The following is a 16,073-nucleotide window of genomic DNA, read 5'->3' as shown; positions in this document are numbered from 1 at the left end:
GGAAGTATGGAGCTCTGGTGGAGGTAGAGGGCTAGTTTTGTTTTGGATTACTGGAACTGACACGGCCGCATCATGGAGCTTTCTCCCGTGCGGTGGAGTCGGGCCAGCGTCATCAGCTTCATCAAGGGGCTTGGTAGGTGCCACCGAGCGAACGGTCTGCGGGTGCGTGGGTGTTGTTCATGTTCTCAACGCTTGCTGTAAGGAGGCTGCATTCTGTGGATTCCTGATAGTGTGTTCAAGGCTCATGAAGCAAGCAGAATATTTCACAATTCAGCTCCCCTCCTCATTCAGGCTCGACAGCAACTTCAGAGGTGTCAACTGACGTCCACTATTTGTCCATAAATAACGTAGTTGACATTAATGTAATTTACAGATGACTGTCAAGCGAACCATATGTAGTTGATGATTAACAAATGTTCAATGTCTGTTTAGTTCCTGTTTGAAAATAGGCATCCAACAGCTTTTAAATATTCTGGCTTCCGTCTAGGTGGTTTGTCTCATGTCATTTAGCCTCAGTACTAATCATTTCATTGTTCTTCACTTGACCTAAGCAGTGGAGCCCTGGTGTCGGGTCATGAACTCCCATTAACATGGTGTGAAGTTTAAACTCTGGTCTGCCAGAGGAACTTTAGATCACAAAATACCAGCCTGACATACAGTGCATTTCTTTATTCAAGCATACACAAAGAATGTCCGAACTATATCTGAACACCAGAATATTACAGAAACCGCAAACACCACTTGTATATTCTTCAGAAAACTAAAGATCTAGTTGACACTAAAGACTTCAGAAGTGTAATTGTGACTGTGTGGAGAAATTGTCTACATTTGATGCTGCTTCAGTTAACATTAAGCAGCAGTGCGTCACTGTTTTTACATGGATTCATTTAATTTTAAATGAGCAAAAACTAATTAATTAGTGATCACTTTAACAGTCCTGTTATAACTGGTCATAAAGGCACTTATGCAATCATAATTTCAAGGTAATTGCCTCATTTTAAGTTGCTGCAAGTCTCTAAACTGCTCATGTTGCTGTTAGGAATTAGGATTTTTTTTCTATTCCTTTTGCAGCTTGTGACTTGTGAGGTTGCAGGGGTCTATTCTAAGAGGAGCACATGCTCGAAGCCCCTGTAGCCACATGACGTGGGCTCCCCCGGCCCCGGCCAACCTGCTGACCCCCCTCCCCCCTTTGGGAGCGATGACATGGTCATGCCAAAAATGAAAACACCAGCTGCTTCATCTCTGGCCGATGTGAGATGGTGCTCTCAAGGCACAGACTCAGGCCTCAACCCTAACACTGACAGCAGCACTTTCAGTATCTCATATCTGTCAAAATATCGGTCATTTTCTTTAATTTGCTAATCTAATATGATTTCATCATGAAGCATTTGATTGGTCAGGCACTTTGCCTCAGTGTGGGATCAGAAAATCACCCAAGTTGTATTGACTCCAGCACCACACAACATGTCAGAGCTTGTTGGTGCACAGCCCACCAAGTCATGTATAGAATGAACTAATATACCTTTTTTTGTGCGTTCCCAGCATCCCCCGTAGGAAAGCGCCCCCTCCCCCAAGTGAGCAGCGCTCCGGGCGAGAGGAAAGGTCCCGTTGCCACCATGCCGGTTACCGTGGACCCCGAGAGCAAACCGGGCGAGTATGTCCTCAAAAGCCTGTTCGCCAACTTCACCACCCTGTCTGAACGCAAAATCCGCATCATCATGGCAGAACCACTGGTAAGAGACCTTTTTTGTTTGATGTTAGACATTTTTCAAGCTAGACAAAGTTAAGCATCTCTTGGGATCTAATTTTCCAAAGCATTTGCATGCAGATTATCTGAGACACAAGACCTCAAATGCAAATACAGTTGAAGTTAAAAGTTTACATACACCTTGCAGAATCTGCAAAATGTTAATTATTTGACCAAAATAAGAGGGTTCATACAAAATGCATGTTTTTTTTTATTTAGTACTGACCTGAGTAAGATATTTCACTTAAAATATGTTTACATATAGTCCACAAATATAAAATAAGAGTTCACTTTATAAAAATGACCCTGTTCAAAAGTTTACATACATACGCTTACATACATTGATTCTTAATACTGTGTTGTTACCTGAATGATCCACAGCTGTTTTTTTTTTGTTTAGTGAAAGTTGTTCATGAGTTCCTTGTTTGCCCTGAACCTGCTGTTCTTCAGAAAAATCCTTCAGTTCTCACAAACTGAGGACAACTGAGGGACTCATGTGCAACTATTACAGAAGGTTCAAACACTCACTGATGCTTTAGAATGAAACACGATGCATTAAGAGCCAAGGGTGTAAACTTTTGAACAGAATGAGGTTGTGTACATTTTTCTTATTTTGCCTAAATATCATTTTTTTTTATTTAGTACTGCCCTTCAGAAGCTACAGAAGATACTTACATGTTCACCAGAAGGCAAAATAAGTTACATTTACTCTGATCTTCAAATTCAAAAAGCTTTCACCCCCATCTGTTAATGCATTGTGTTTCCTTTTGAAGCATCACTGAGCGTTTGAACTTTCTGTAATAGTTGCTTATGAGAAAAATCATACAGTCATTGTTGGAAAGGGTTCAAATACACAAAAATGCTGAATACCCAAAGAATTTGTGGAACCTGAAGGATTTTTCTAAAGAACAGCGTGCAGTTTAAAGGGATAGTTCACCCAAAAATGTTAATTTGATTATTATTTGCTTACCCCCAGGGTATCCAAGATGTAGGTGACTTTGTTTCCTCAGCAGAACACAAACAAAGATTTTTAACAAAAACCGGTGCAGTCTGTCAGTCAAATAATGGCAGTCAATGGTTACCAAATCTTTAGAGGAAAGAAAAACATACACAGACAAATCCAAATTACACCCTGCGGCTCGTGACGATACACTGATGTTCTAAGACTCGAAACGGTTTTTGTGAGAAACTGAACAGTATTTATATCATTTTTTACCTTTGATACACAGCCACGTCCATCTCTCCTGAGCACGAGTTTAGCTTTCGGCTCGTGACATGTGAACGCGCTCTGACGTAGTATACGCAAACGCCGGAAGCTATCTGTCGCGTGTATACGACACTCATTGTTTACACAGTGCACACAGACTGTGGGTATAGCAGCTATTCAAAATGGTAATTACTTGCGCTTATCCTGATTGTTCAAACCGATTTAAAGCTAAAAGATTACATTTGCTTGCGCAAACTCATCCGGGACTTTTAACCGATTTCCCCTTACGGCGTTTGCGTATACTACGCCAGAGAGTATACACATGTCACGAGCCGGATGCAAAGCTCGTGCTCAGGACAGATGGACGTGGCTGTGTATCAAAGGTAAAAAATGATATAAATACTGTTCAGTTTCTCACAAAAACCGATCGTTTCATGTCTTAGGACATCAATGTATCGTCACGAGCCGCAGGGTGTAATTTGGATTTGTCTGTGCATGTTTTTGTTTACTTTTAAAGGTTTGGTGCCCATCCACCTCTATTATTTGGCTGGCAGACTGCACTGCTGAGGAAACAAAGTCACCTACATCTTGGATGCCCTGGGGGTAAGCAGATAAACATCAAATTTTCATTTTTGGGTGAACTATCCCTTTAACTGTTAAGGAAAAACAAGGAACTCATGACCAACTATCACTAAACAAACAAACAAACACAGCTGAGGATCATTCAGGTATCATAGTTTTAAGAGTCAAATGCATGTAAACTTTTGAACGGAGGCATTTTTATAAATTCAACTCTAATTTTCTCTTGAGGACTATATGTAAACATTTTTTAATTGAAATATCTTATTCAAGTCAGTGCTAAATAAAAAAAAATAACCTGCATTTTGTATGATCCCTCTTATTTTGGTCAAATAATTAACGTTTTGCAGATACTGCAGATTATGTAAATTTTTTACTTCAACTGTAAATATCGTCTAGCAGTCACCACAAGTCAGAGTTGGGTTTGAGGCTTTCGTATGCCTCATTTTAGCTGATTCTCTGGTATGTTGAGTAGTCTACAAAAACAGGAAGTGTACAGTATGCTGTCTGAATCAATTAGGCGGAGGAGGAAAGATATGTAACAGCCCTGGCATACAAGTCATTAATGACTCTGCTGTGGCTTTCATTTGTAATTGCTTTAGTTGGCAGGCATCGAATGTTAATACTTCACAATATATCTTCAAACTGCACTAATAGCCGTGAGATACTGTGTCTGATTTTGCTGCAGTGGCTCAGGTTGCCTGGTCTTTCTGTATCAATGTAATTCCATTATGCCAGAGTGCAGATTTAAGTGGACAGGAATGGGTTTCATCTACTTGGTATGTTAAAGCCAAAAAGCTCACAGAGCAAACAGGAAGCAGGCAAAGCTCTCAGCACACCCATTTAACTAATATCTCTGTGCGCAGACATACTGCGTCCAGACAGTGTGTGCTTTAAGCTAATGAATCAAGTTCACATTCATGACTTTGTCATCGCATCTGAGGTGCTGAGTTTTATCAGGCCCGTTTTCAAGTTAACAGCCAGTAATGTACAGTTTACAATTTATAGATCACAGCAGTAACTTCACATCAGATTCAGCCATGACCTAGACATATATGTGACTAGGGTTGTGCCGATAGACGATAGTATCGTGTATCGACGATAGTCAGAGATATCGCCTGTTGCTGATGCCTTTGACGATAGTTAGACGATTATTATTATTATCCGTCAACAAAGAACTTAACTTTAGCAATGCAGCACAAAAAGTCTGTTCTAGGATGCTTCAGAAACTTGCCGCGGTATAAACACACGCATAGAGAGGCCACAGCGCCTTAACGCACCTCGTGCAGTGAAAATGGGAGATTTTCATCATACAGTAGGGTGGTAGATTCTAAAGGGAGTGTTATATTATATTAGCATTGCAGTCATTAGGATAACAGAGGTAGTAAAACCTGGTTCAGGCTGAATTAATTACGATGTATCATAATCAGTCTGTATATAGTAAACATAAACATTCATCTCAGTAACGTCTATAGGCGTTAATTAGAGTTACGATGCGATCAGATGGCGCTAAACATACGCACGTGAATTACACTCGCATCACTTCTCCGTATTCAATATGAACTGAACTACACCATCACCTGATGATAACGGTCAGACATACAGCGGTAACATACTCGCAATATGACGGGTAAAGAAAGATTCATTCATTTACATTCTGGCACGCACATTTACAACTCACTCACTGACGATAGCAGAGAATGAAACCGAAAGTAACTTGAACAACTCCGGCAGAACTACAGTCAGCGCTCTGTACACGCACAACTTAATCATATGCCAAAAGAAAGTCTACCTTTACAAAACGAATAAGGAATTTAGTACATAGATAATTAATTAAATTAGCACGATAGTATCGTGTATCGGCGATCTCTCAGGCTGACGATAGGGCGATATGAAAATTGAGCATATCGCCCAACACTATATGTGACCCTGGACCACAAAACCAGTCATAAGGTTAAATTTTACAAAACTGAGATGTATACATCATATGAAAGCTCAATAAATAAGCTTTCTATTGATGTATGGTTTGTTAGGATAGGACAATATTTGGCCGAGATACATCTATTTGAATATCTGAAATCTGAGGGTGCAAAAAAATCAAAATACTGAGAAAATCACCTTTAAAGTTGTCCAAATTAAGTTCTTAACAATGCATATTACTAATCAAAAATTACATTTTGATATGTTTACAGTAGGAATTTTACAAAAAATGTTCATGGAACATGAACTTTACTGAATTTCCTAATGATTTTTGGCATAAAAGAAAAATCAATAATTTTGACATAAAATGTATTTTTGGCTATTGCTACAAATATACCCCAGCGACTTAAGACTGGTTTTGTGGTCCAGGGTCACATATATTCAGCCTGTTTTTAGAATCCCAGCTCTCCTTTGACCCTGTCCACCCTCATCAGCCTGAAAGTGTGTGTGCGTGTCCACGAGTGTGTCTGAGTGTTATGGGGTTAATCACTTGATTTGACCTCCAGACCCAACCCCAGTTAAAGGATAACTGTTGCCAAAATGCAACCTGGGCTGTTTTTTTTTACTGTAAACGAGACAAACTTATATCTAAAAGCATAATTACGACAAACGAGCCGTTTTTGAGATTGACCGTGATTTAGTTTTGTGGTCAGTGGCCGGTGAATGGGAATACTAGGGGCATACATCTGAGCGCATCAAAATCGATATTTTTACAACACTAAGAAGGCTCGACACACCATGACACTTTGCTCGAAGTATCGCCTGGGTCTCTACACATGAACTCGAGCATTGAGAACATTGTTCGTGTACACACAGTTTACTAAAAAGAAAGGTTTTGAACAACTCACTTTCACTGTTTGAGTTTCCGCTCGCGGCCGTCTTGCCAGTCAAGAGGTGTCGATCTCCGAGTGCGAGGATGGATAGCTCCTAAAGCATATTTCCATATAAATGCACGGCTAATTCGTTGTTTTGTCGCAAGTGAAAAACAATATTAGACTTCTAGTTGTAAAAAGAGCCTCATATAAGCCTAATATTTCGTCCTATGGAGTCCATTCATTCGCATTCTGAGATCGACACCTCTTGACTGGCAAGATGGCTGCGAGCGGAAACCCAAACAGTGTAAGTGTGTTGTTCAAAAACTTTATTTTTAGTAAACTCTGTGTACACAAACAATGTTCTCAATGCTCGAGTTCATGTGTAGAGACCCAGGCGATACTTCGAGCAAAGTGTCATGGTGTGTCGAGCCTTCTTAGTGTTGTAAAAATATCGATTTTGATGCGCTCAAATGTATGCCCCTAGTATTCCCATTCACCGGCCACTGACCACAAAACTAAATCACAGTCAATCTCAAAAACGGCTCGTTTGTCGTAATTATGCTTTTAGATATAAGTTTGTCTCATTTACAGTAAAAAAAACAGCCCAGGTTGCATTTTGGCAACAGTTATCATTTAAGTTGTTCTCTTGGTTTTAGGGCCCACTTTCCCACGTCAGCACATTAAAGCTGTGACATCTTCAGATTAAGTTTAGTCCTGTTTGTATCAAATGAATGAACTTCAGAGGATTACAGTTGTTTTAGTGCTAAGAATCAGTATCTTCTCTGACCTCTTTGGTCATTTTCACAAAACTTTCATGGCCCCCAGAATATTTTGCAGTATGAATATCTGAACATAGTGAATAAAGTCTGTGAAGATTATGTTATGTCAAGTTCATTCTTTACAAAAGAAAGATTGTTTTCCAGCTGGGAATCTGCAGCCAGTGATTTATGCTTCTTAAGTTCTTTTTGATATTTTGCAGGAAAAGCCCCTCACCAAATCTCTACAAAGAGGAGAAGACCCACAGTTTGATCAGGTAAGATCAAGTGACATTTTTCATATCCTTCAAGAGATTGTAGACTTACACACTCACAGTTAAAGGAGAAGTTCACATCTAGAATGAAAATTTCCTGATAATTTACTCACCCCTATGTCATCCAAGATGTTCATGTCTGTCTTTCTTTCTTCAGTCGAAAAGAAATTAAGGTTTTTGAGAAAAACCTTGGAGGATTTTTCTCCATATAGTGGACTTCAATGGTAGCCAACAGGCCAAAGGTCCAAATTGAAATTTCAAAGCAGCTTTAAAGGGCTCTACACAATCCCAGCTGAGGTATAAAGGTCTTAACTTGCAAAACGATTGGTCATTTTCTAATAAAAATACACATTTTTATACTTTTTAACCACAAATGCTTGTCTTGCAATAGCTCAACCTTAAGCATTACATAATCACACATGCGTGATGTATGCAGAAGTACTGACCCAGTGTTTAAAAAGCGAACGTGCAAAAAAAAGTCAAATGGTCTTTACAAAAAAAGGTAAAACTACGATGTTGGACGATCTTGAAGTTGGAGGAGAAAATGAGATGCCGTTTTTCGCTGTTTTCCTCCCCTTTCCTCGCCTTTCCTACCCTTCCTTTTTGAACCGGAGTACACAGACTAAGAACTAACCAGGCGTGACTTTTCCAATGTGATTATGCAATACGTGAAGACGCGCATGTGCTTTGCATTTGTGGTTAAAAAGTATTTTTAAAAATGACCGATCGTTTTGCAAGATAAGACCCTTAATCCTCGGCTGGGATCGTGCAGAGCCTTTGAAGCTGCATTGAAACTGCAATTTAGACCTTCAACCCATTGGCCACCATTGAAATCCACTATATGGAGAAAATCCTGAAATGTTTATCTCAAAAACCTTAATTTCTTTGTGACTGAAGAAAGACAGACATAAACATCTTGAATAATGGAGGTGAGTAAATTATCAGGATATTTTCAATCTATAACTGAACTTAAACAATCAGGGCTGTGGACATGTTTTTGTTTTCTTTCCAGCAAAAACTGATAGCTCTAGAAATTATAAAGTATTGTTGAAAATGAATAAATGATCTGCTCCCATACCATCCAACTTTTATCTCCCTTCTCTATTGGTCGATTTTTGGTCATCATCAGTCAGACAATAAGAATAGCATTCCTGTAGTTGGTGCTGTGCTGTCCCGACTTTACCCCTCTGTACTGAATTCTTAAGCAGCCTGAACGTGTGTGTGTGCATGAACATCTCACAGTGGTTGGGGAGGGGGGAGATACCAAGCGGTTTCTGCCCAGACACCCCTCCCTTCCTCTATTTGGTTTAGCCCAGCCTGTATGACCGCATCCACTCCCTGGATCTCAGTTCTGGCAGTTTTCTGAAGACCCGAATTCCACTTATAATAACATTTCATTTGTGCTGCATGTCAATTTGCCTACTAATACTACAGTATGCCCTAAAAGTATGTATTCATTTTTTGGTTTTTCGAATACTATTTAGGATATAGATATAGTATACTATGTACTATGCAAATTGAGATGTAGCATTACAGTCTAATATAATACATTGAGTCTTCCATATGGGTGCATTCAAGCAGTATTGGACAACACATACTACCCACTGTTTTTTTAAATTAAGCACTGTGCACAACATGCAAATTTTCTGCATGCATAAATTACCCTGATAACTTCCGTTGTTAAAATATGGTTGCTGCATACTGTTTTTATAAAATAGTTGGTATGCAGTGTATACTGTACAGTAAGCAGTATGCCAATATTCCATTCTGTCCATAGCCTGAGTTAATTCACATTGCATTTTGTGCTGTGCAGTTAGCGCTGTGACAGCTGATGAACATTTTCCTGAAGTTACTTCCTATGTTTCCCCACAGCTAATCAGCACTATGAGCTCACTTGCTGAGTATTGTCTTCCCTCCATCCTGCGGACGCTGTTTGACTGGTATAAAAGACAGAATGGCTTGGAAGACGAGTCCCATGAGTACCGCCCACGTGCCAACACCAAGTCCAAAAAGTGAGTCTTCTTCACCAAGAAGATACTAATCTATAAAACGCTTTGAAAATATTAACTGGTATGCCATAAGGAATGTGTAAACTCCTAATAGACAAAATATGATTCACATATGTGACCCTGGACCACAAAACCAGTCTTAAGTAGCATGGGTATATTTGTAGCAATAGCCAAAAATACATTGTATGGGTAAAAAATATCCATTTTTCTTTTATGCATTAGGATATTAAGTTTTTAGATCATGTTTCATGAAGATATTTGTTAAATTTCCTACTGTACATATAAACTTAGCTTTTGATTAGTATTATGCATTGCTAAGAACTTGGACATTTGGACAACTTTAAAGGCGATTTTCTCAGTATTTAGATTTTTTGCACACTCAGATTCCAAATATTATCCTAACAAACTATTTTCCACCAGTTTTAACTTAAAAACCTAAGTTTAGCAGCTGCCTTAAAATTTTAAGTTAAATCAACTTAAGTCATTTCAACTCGAAGTTAAATCAACTCATTTTTATTGTAATAAGTTAAAATGACTTGATTTAACTTAAAATTTTAAGGCAGCTGCTGAACTTAGGTTTTTAAGTTGAATCTGGTGAAAACGTTTTACATGGAATGACTGGTTTTGTGGTCCGGGGTCACGTATAAGGTATTGTGTCCTTTCATAGGTACAAAAGAAAAGTTTGCACCCTGTCTGTAGTGTATACTTGAGATAAAACTAGAAAACACAATGTCAAGTATCTGCTCATCTCATTTCCACAAGTCTTTTAAGTCAATATAATCTGATTTAATATACATGTGTTAATAGTATTGTGTGCATATGTATATTCGTGTTTATATATGTGTGATCTGGTGTGGATAGAAGTGTTTGATTGATGCCTGTCATCAGGAAGCCTTGCCTTCATCTAATGAAATACAATCTCTACTGCAGTGCACTGCACAGCAGCTCATCTGACATTAGGCCAGTAATAGCTAAAGGGCTGTGATGATTGGCTGTTTTTGAATAGTTGCACTAACAAGATTAGCATCGTCTGGTGGATCATTTTTCTTCTGGACATTTTTATGCAAGGCTTGTTTTTTAATAGTGTATTTTAGAAATTGGTCCCTTGAAACATTTTCTTAGCCTAAATTCTTTGCTACATATTAGTGGTAAAGGCAAGGCAGAAATTCCTCAGCAGTGATATGGGATCTCATGTCCGCAGACCGTAATCAAATAACTCTATTGGCAGTTAGGTTTGGTTACATCAGTGCTTCAGAATCAAATACAGACCATAGAGGATTTCAGAAGCTCTCATGGCGCAAGCCCCGGAAGCATGTTTATATTATTGACTTTAGGAAAGCAATGATTGTTTATCAAAATGTGATTTACTCAATTTCTGCTCATTCCCTCTGTCTTTCAGTGATGAACAGCAGAAAGATTATCTGATGGAAAGAAGGGACTTAGCAATAGACTTCATATTCTCACTGGTGCTTATTGAGGTTTTAAAACAGGTAGGTTATGATTGTACAACCTGCTTCTAAAAAATACAACAGGAAGCAGAGATGTATATGATTTTATGTATGCCCACTACCAGTCAAAAGTTTTTGGACAGTAAGATTTGTAATGTTTTTTTTAAAGAAGTCTCTTTTGCTCACCAAGCCTGCATTTATTTGATCCAAAGTACAGCAAAACAGTACAATTTTGAAATAATTTTACAATTTAAAATAACTGTTTTCTATTTGAAAATGTAATTTATTCCTGTGATTCAGTCTTCAGTGTCACATGATCTTTCGGAAATCATTCTAATATTTTGATTTGCAGGTAAAATACATTTATTATTATTATTGTTATGTTGAAAACAGAAATAGAATTTCTTCAAGTTTCTTGTGTAATGTTACAAAATATTTCAGATAAATGCTGATCTTTGGATCTTTTTATTCATGAAAGAATCCTGAAAAAAATTACTCAACTGTTTTGAATATTGATAATAATAATAAAAATAATTGTTTCTTGAACAGCAAATCAGCATATTAGAATGATTATTCAATAACCATGTGACACTAAAGACTGGAGTAATGCTGATGAAAATGTAGCTTTGATGACAGGAATTAATTATATTTTATTTATACATATTTAATATTAATAATATTAATATATTTTAAAAATATTTATAAATTCTAAATTTATTTATATAAATAAATATATAAATTTATATAAATAATTTATACATTTTCATATTTTTTTAATACATTTTTATAAATTTATATAAATAAATTTATTTATATAAATTTATATTTCAAAATTGTACTGTTTTGGCTGTGCTTTGGATCAAATAAATGCAGGCTTGTAGAGCAAAAGAGACTAAAAAAACATTAAACATCTTACAGTTTAAAAACTTTTGACTGGTAGTGTTTAATATGTAATTATCAATTTAATCTATTTTATTTTAATAATTTAAATTGTATTTCATTGTACTTATTTAATTTAAAGTAATAAATAAATAGATTAATTAATGAATTTATTTAGTTATCTTATATTAATTTATGCTAATGTCTTTTTACTCATCCTTTTTCTTGCTTTCTTTGTAGATCCCTCTTCACCCTCTTCTGGATGGCCTCATTCAGGAAGTCATTAACCTGGCCTTCAAACACTTCAAGTACAAAGAGGGGTAACGATCCATTTAAGTTATTTCCTCCATCTGCCATAGTCCATTATTTTCCTGCATGTGTTTGCATGAGTAAATCTGCATAATAAGCATTTTGCATCATTTTAATTTTCTCTCAGTCGAGTGTAATCACTGTAAATGTAAGTGATTTTAAGAATGACAGTAAGAATAATAGCATTTCTCTGTCCTGCAGGTACCTTGGGCCCAACACAACCAACATGCACATAGTGGCTGATCTGTATGCAGAAGTTGTCGGTGTCGTGGCCCAGTCCAGGTAAATTATGAAATCGCAAAATCAGCCAACAAGAACATATACAGTGTTTCATATCCAGTTATGTGGAGTGAGATTTTGAACCGGGGAAACCATTTCTGTTTGAAATTGTGTTGGGTCACCTAATGAAGTCCACTGTAAAATCTGGACCCTGAAGCAAAACCACTTCTGCTTGCAATAAAACTCCCACCTCACTTCAAAATGAATGGCTCCATGATTCCTCTTGAAGCCAGCGACCTGGTTTCAAGCTCAAAATGATGGCGGCATTCTTCTTCCTGTGACAGAGTGTCTAGTGTTAGATGAAGCACTAATGGGAGGCTATTACCCTGATAGACGAGATGTCTCGTCATGTTCACAGGAAGCTCCATCAGTGTCGCACAGAGATGGAGCTTCTCCCTATCAGCATGAGAGCGCCAGATCTGACAGTAATGGCCTCTTTTCATATTTAATAGTGTGAAAAATGTCCTTGTGGCTGCACATATAATAAGGAAGTCTTAAAAATCTGGTGTCTACACATGTCTGTTGGAAGTTATGTATGCGACATGTTCTGTATGCATGGGTCTGTGCTTCTTCGCCTCAGTACAGCACATGATAAGTAGCATAGTGTAATTCAGTCAAACAGTGTGTACAGTGCAAATACACATTTCTCTGAGTGGGAAAGTAGCCAGTTAGTTTGTAGCTCACCTAAAACAAACATCGAGTCTTGCAGAGAGAGATGCCTCCCTATTCCCCCTCCAGATGCCTTTCTAAATATAGGGCTAAAGATCTCTCCCTCTGTCAGAGTGAACTCACAAACACACAAACACTCCCTAACACATGTACAAGAAACATCCAAGTACTGGCCAAACTGAATCTGCTGACTTTGGTGGAATGGATTTAAACTTCTGCTTCCCAACGTTATTTGATTGAATTAACTGCAATTTGGTAGCATATATCATGCATTCTAAAGAAAGCCCTCAAATGAAGACATTTAAAAGGCAATTAAAAGAAAGATAAGTGTTGAATAGATAAGATGAGACTTTAAAAGTCAGAATTTTGAGTTTTGGTCAATTTGTCTAAAGAGAATGCGGGATGCTTTCAGGCACATTTTTGCAGTGTTCTTAAATTATGTACCAATGTAGACTGACATCTTTGCTCCCTCTGTTGTAATAGTTAAATTATTTATATATATATTTATATTAAACAACAAAAAAAGTCTAATTAACTGAAATTATAAAACTAATTTAACAGCAATTTATTAAAAGTTTAACAGAAATAAAAAAATGTAAAGCCTTATGAAATAAGATTTTTTTTTCTTCTCAAATTCAGTTTTATTTTTACCAAATTCTGGGATTTCCATAAAAATTTTTTGGAATCCATTTTAATGTTTTCATAAAAAAGCATCTCTAATTAATTGATTTAATTAAAAAATATATATATTTATTTATTTTTCAGAAATACTGTGTTTTTACATTTTTCTGGTAAATATTTTCTTCCGGTAAATATTTCTTTAAAAAATAACTTTTTAATAATAATTCTATTATTAGTAGTACTATCGCTACATTTAATAATACTTTTTTCTGTCACCATTTCTTCAAGTTAAACCGAACTTTTACTTTGATGGGTTACTGTGAAGACCTTTAAGTTTCTGTTTGTATAAAATATGGAGACAATTTATATATTAAACAAAAAATGTCTAATTAATTGAAATTATGAAGACCTTTAAGTTTCTGTTTGTATATAATATGGAGACAGTTAATATTTTAAACAAAAAAATACACAATTTATTAAATGTTTAACAAAAATTACATTATTAAGGCCCTATGAAATATGTTTTATTTTTTACCAAATTCTGTGTTTTCCATTAATGTTATGGATTCCATTTGAATGGTTTCATTAAAAAGGCATCACTAATTCACTTATTTAATTACAATAATATTCTTTTATTTTTTTTATTTTTTTATTTTTTTTTCAGAAATACTGTTTTTCTGATACATAAATTCTGGTAAATATTTTCTTCTGGTAAATATTCCTTAGAAAATAATAATGCTTTAGTAGTATTATTATAATTAGTAGTGCTATAATTTAATACTTTTTCTGTCACAGTTTCAAAGTTAAGCTTTTATTTTGACGATTTGCTGTGAAGACCTTAAAGTTTCTGTTTGTATATGACATGACGATAGTATTTCTCAAAAGAAACAGTAAAATGCTCATGAAGTAACTTTTTATGTGTTTTTATTAGTGGTGGGCCGTTATCGGCGTTAACGTGCTGCGTTAACGTGAGACTTTTATCGGGCGATAAAAAAAATATCGCCGTTAATCTATTCTCAAAATTGGGTTGGGAGCTGGGTCTAAACTACGCAAGCTATGATGACTTTCACCTTGATAGTTTAACGCGGATGTATACCAAAGACTATAGAATGGTCGCGCGTTTACGTCTCCTCTGCCAAAACACAGACGGGATCACGTCGTCCTCCATTCATAAAAACCGAATCTATTATAGCGCGAAATGCCACGTAAATTCGTCGTTTTTTGGATTCATAAATCAAATATGGTCTGTCACTTAATTCAAATCGCGATATGGACTAGTGTCTGTGAAAACTGAAATGCAAAAAGACCGTTTTAATATGAATCCGGTATGTTCCGTTTGCCTAGCTGTATGAAATTCATACTATGAATGGTGGAGACGCGCTTTTACTACACGCATACTGAAACACACATGACGCTCCCGGTAATTTTTGGCATTTGCATCTCACATGAACAGATAAACTCAATCTCCAAAACTGCTGTGAGTGTCACTTATACCGTTTCATTTGAGAAAACTCGCATCATGTCATACTGTATACACAGAAACTTCACGGCAACCTGTCAAAATAAAAGTACGGTGTAACATGTTTAGTCATTATTTGGGTAGCACACATATTCTGAATGCCTTCAGCAGAATTCAAATTAGCCATTTTAATCTAGATTAATCTAGATTAATTCCAAGATTTAATCTAGATTAATCTAGATTAAAAAAATTAATCTATGCCCACCCCTAGTTTTTATATGTTTATGTGTTCATGTACTTATATATTGAGGCGGCAGAGGCTAAAAAAGCATGTGATTGTCACCTGCGCTTCAGTATGTGTGTAGTAAATGAAACTGCGCCATTCATTCACAGAGACACGCACAAGATGCAGGATTCATATTTAAATAGTATTTTTGTGGCGTAATATCCTCAGTCCATATCACATTTAGATTTAAGTGTAATGACCTACTTGTGAGTGTGACTGGATTCTGTGATTTCATGTGTGTTTTCCAGCCCTACAAATATAGATAAACAAGCAATAGCTTACAGTTAAATCTCCACTGCAATGGGAATCAAAAAATAACTCTGCTGTATTGCCATTGTATTTTTTTATATGTATAAATATTAATACCTCCCTTCTATTCTTCTCAGGTTTCCTGCAGTGAGGAAGAAATTCATCTCAGAGTTGAAGGAGCTCAGGCAGAAAGAGCAAAGCCCATATGTGGTCCAGAGCACCATCAGCCTCATCATGGGGGTCAAGTTCTTTCGCATTAAAATGTACCCAGTGGAAGATTTTGAAGCATCTTTCCAATTCATGCAGGTGCACAACAAAACCATTTTACAAATGCTCGACTTTAATTGACAAACTGTGTACACTATGATAAATACAAATCTTTCTCTTTTACTGTTATATGTCCATAGGAGTGTGCTCAGTATTTCTTGGAGGTGAAAGATAAGGACATTAAACACTCTCTGGCTGGACTCTTCGTGGAGATACTCGTCCCTGTAGCTGCAGTAAGTA

General features: G+C 36.6%; 1 protein-coding gene across 1 annotated transcript in view; it reads left to right on the top strand.

Moving 5' to 3' along the window:
* Positions 1–16,073, top strand: part of fryb (furry homolog b (Drosophila)) — a 64,075-nt gene that overhangs the window by 4,424 nt on the left and 43,578 nt on the right. The window contains exons 2-9 of the mRNA XM_073829046.1: positions 1,543–1,733; positions 7,308–7,361; positions 9,231–9,370; positions 10,767–10,857; positions 11,935–12,014; positions 12,205–12,285; positions 15,704–15,872; positions 15,974–16,066. Of these exons, the coding sequence (XP_073685147.1) occupies positions 1,543–1,733; positions 7,308–7,361; positions 9,231–9,370; positions 10,767–10,857; positions 11,935–12,014; positions 12,205–12,285; positions 15,704–15,872; positions 15,974–16,066 (899 nt within the window). The remainder of the gene's footprint in view (positions 1–1,542; positions 1,734–7,307; positions 7,362–9,230; positions 9,371–10,766; positions 10,858–11,934; positions 12,015–12,204; positions 12,286–15,703; positions 15,873–15,973; positions 16,067–16,073) is intronic.

The sequence above is a fragment of the Garra rufa genome, chromosome 23 (assembly GCF_049309525.1).
Source record: "Garra rufa chromosome 23, GarRuf1.0, whole genome shotgun sequence".
Lineage (NCBI taxonomy): Eukaryota > Metazoa > Chordata > Actinopteri > Cypriniformes > Cyprinidae > Garra > Garra rufa.
This window is presented reverse-complemented; position numbering and strand designations above follow the sequence as displayed.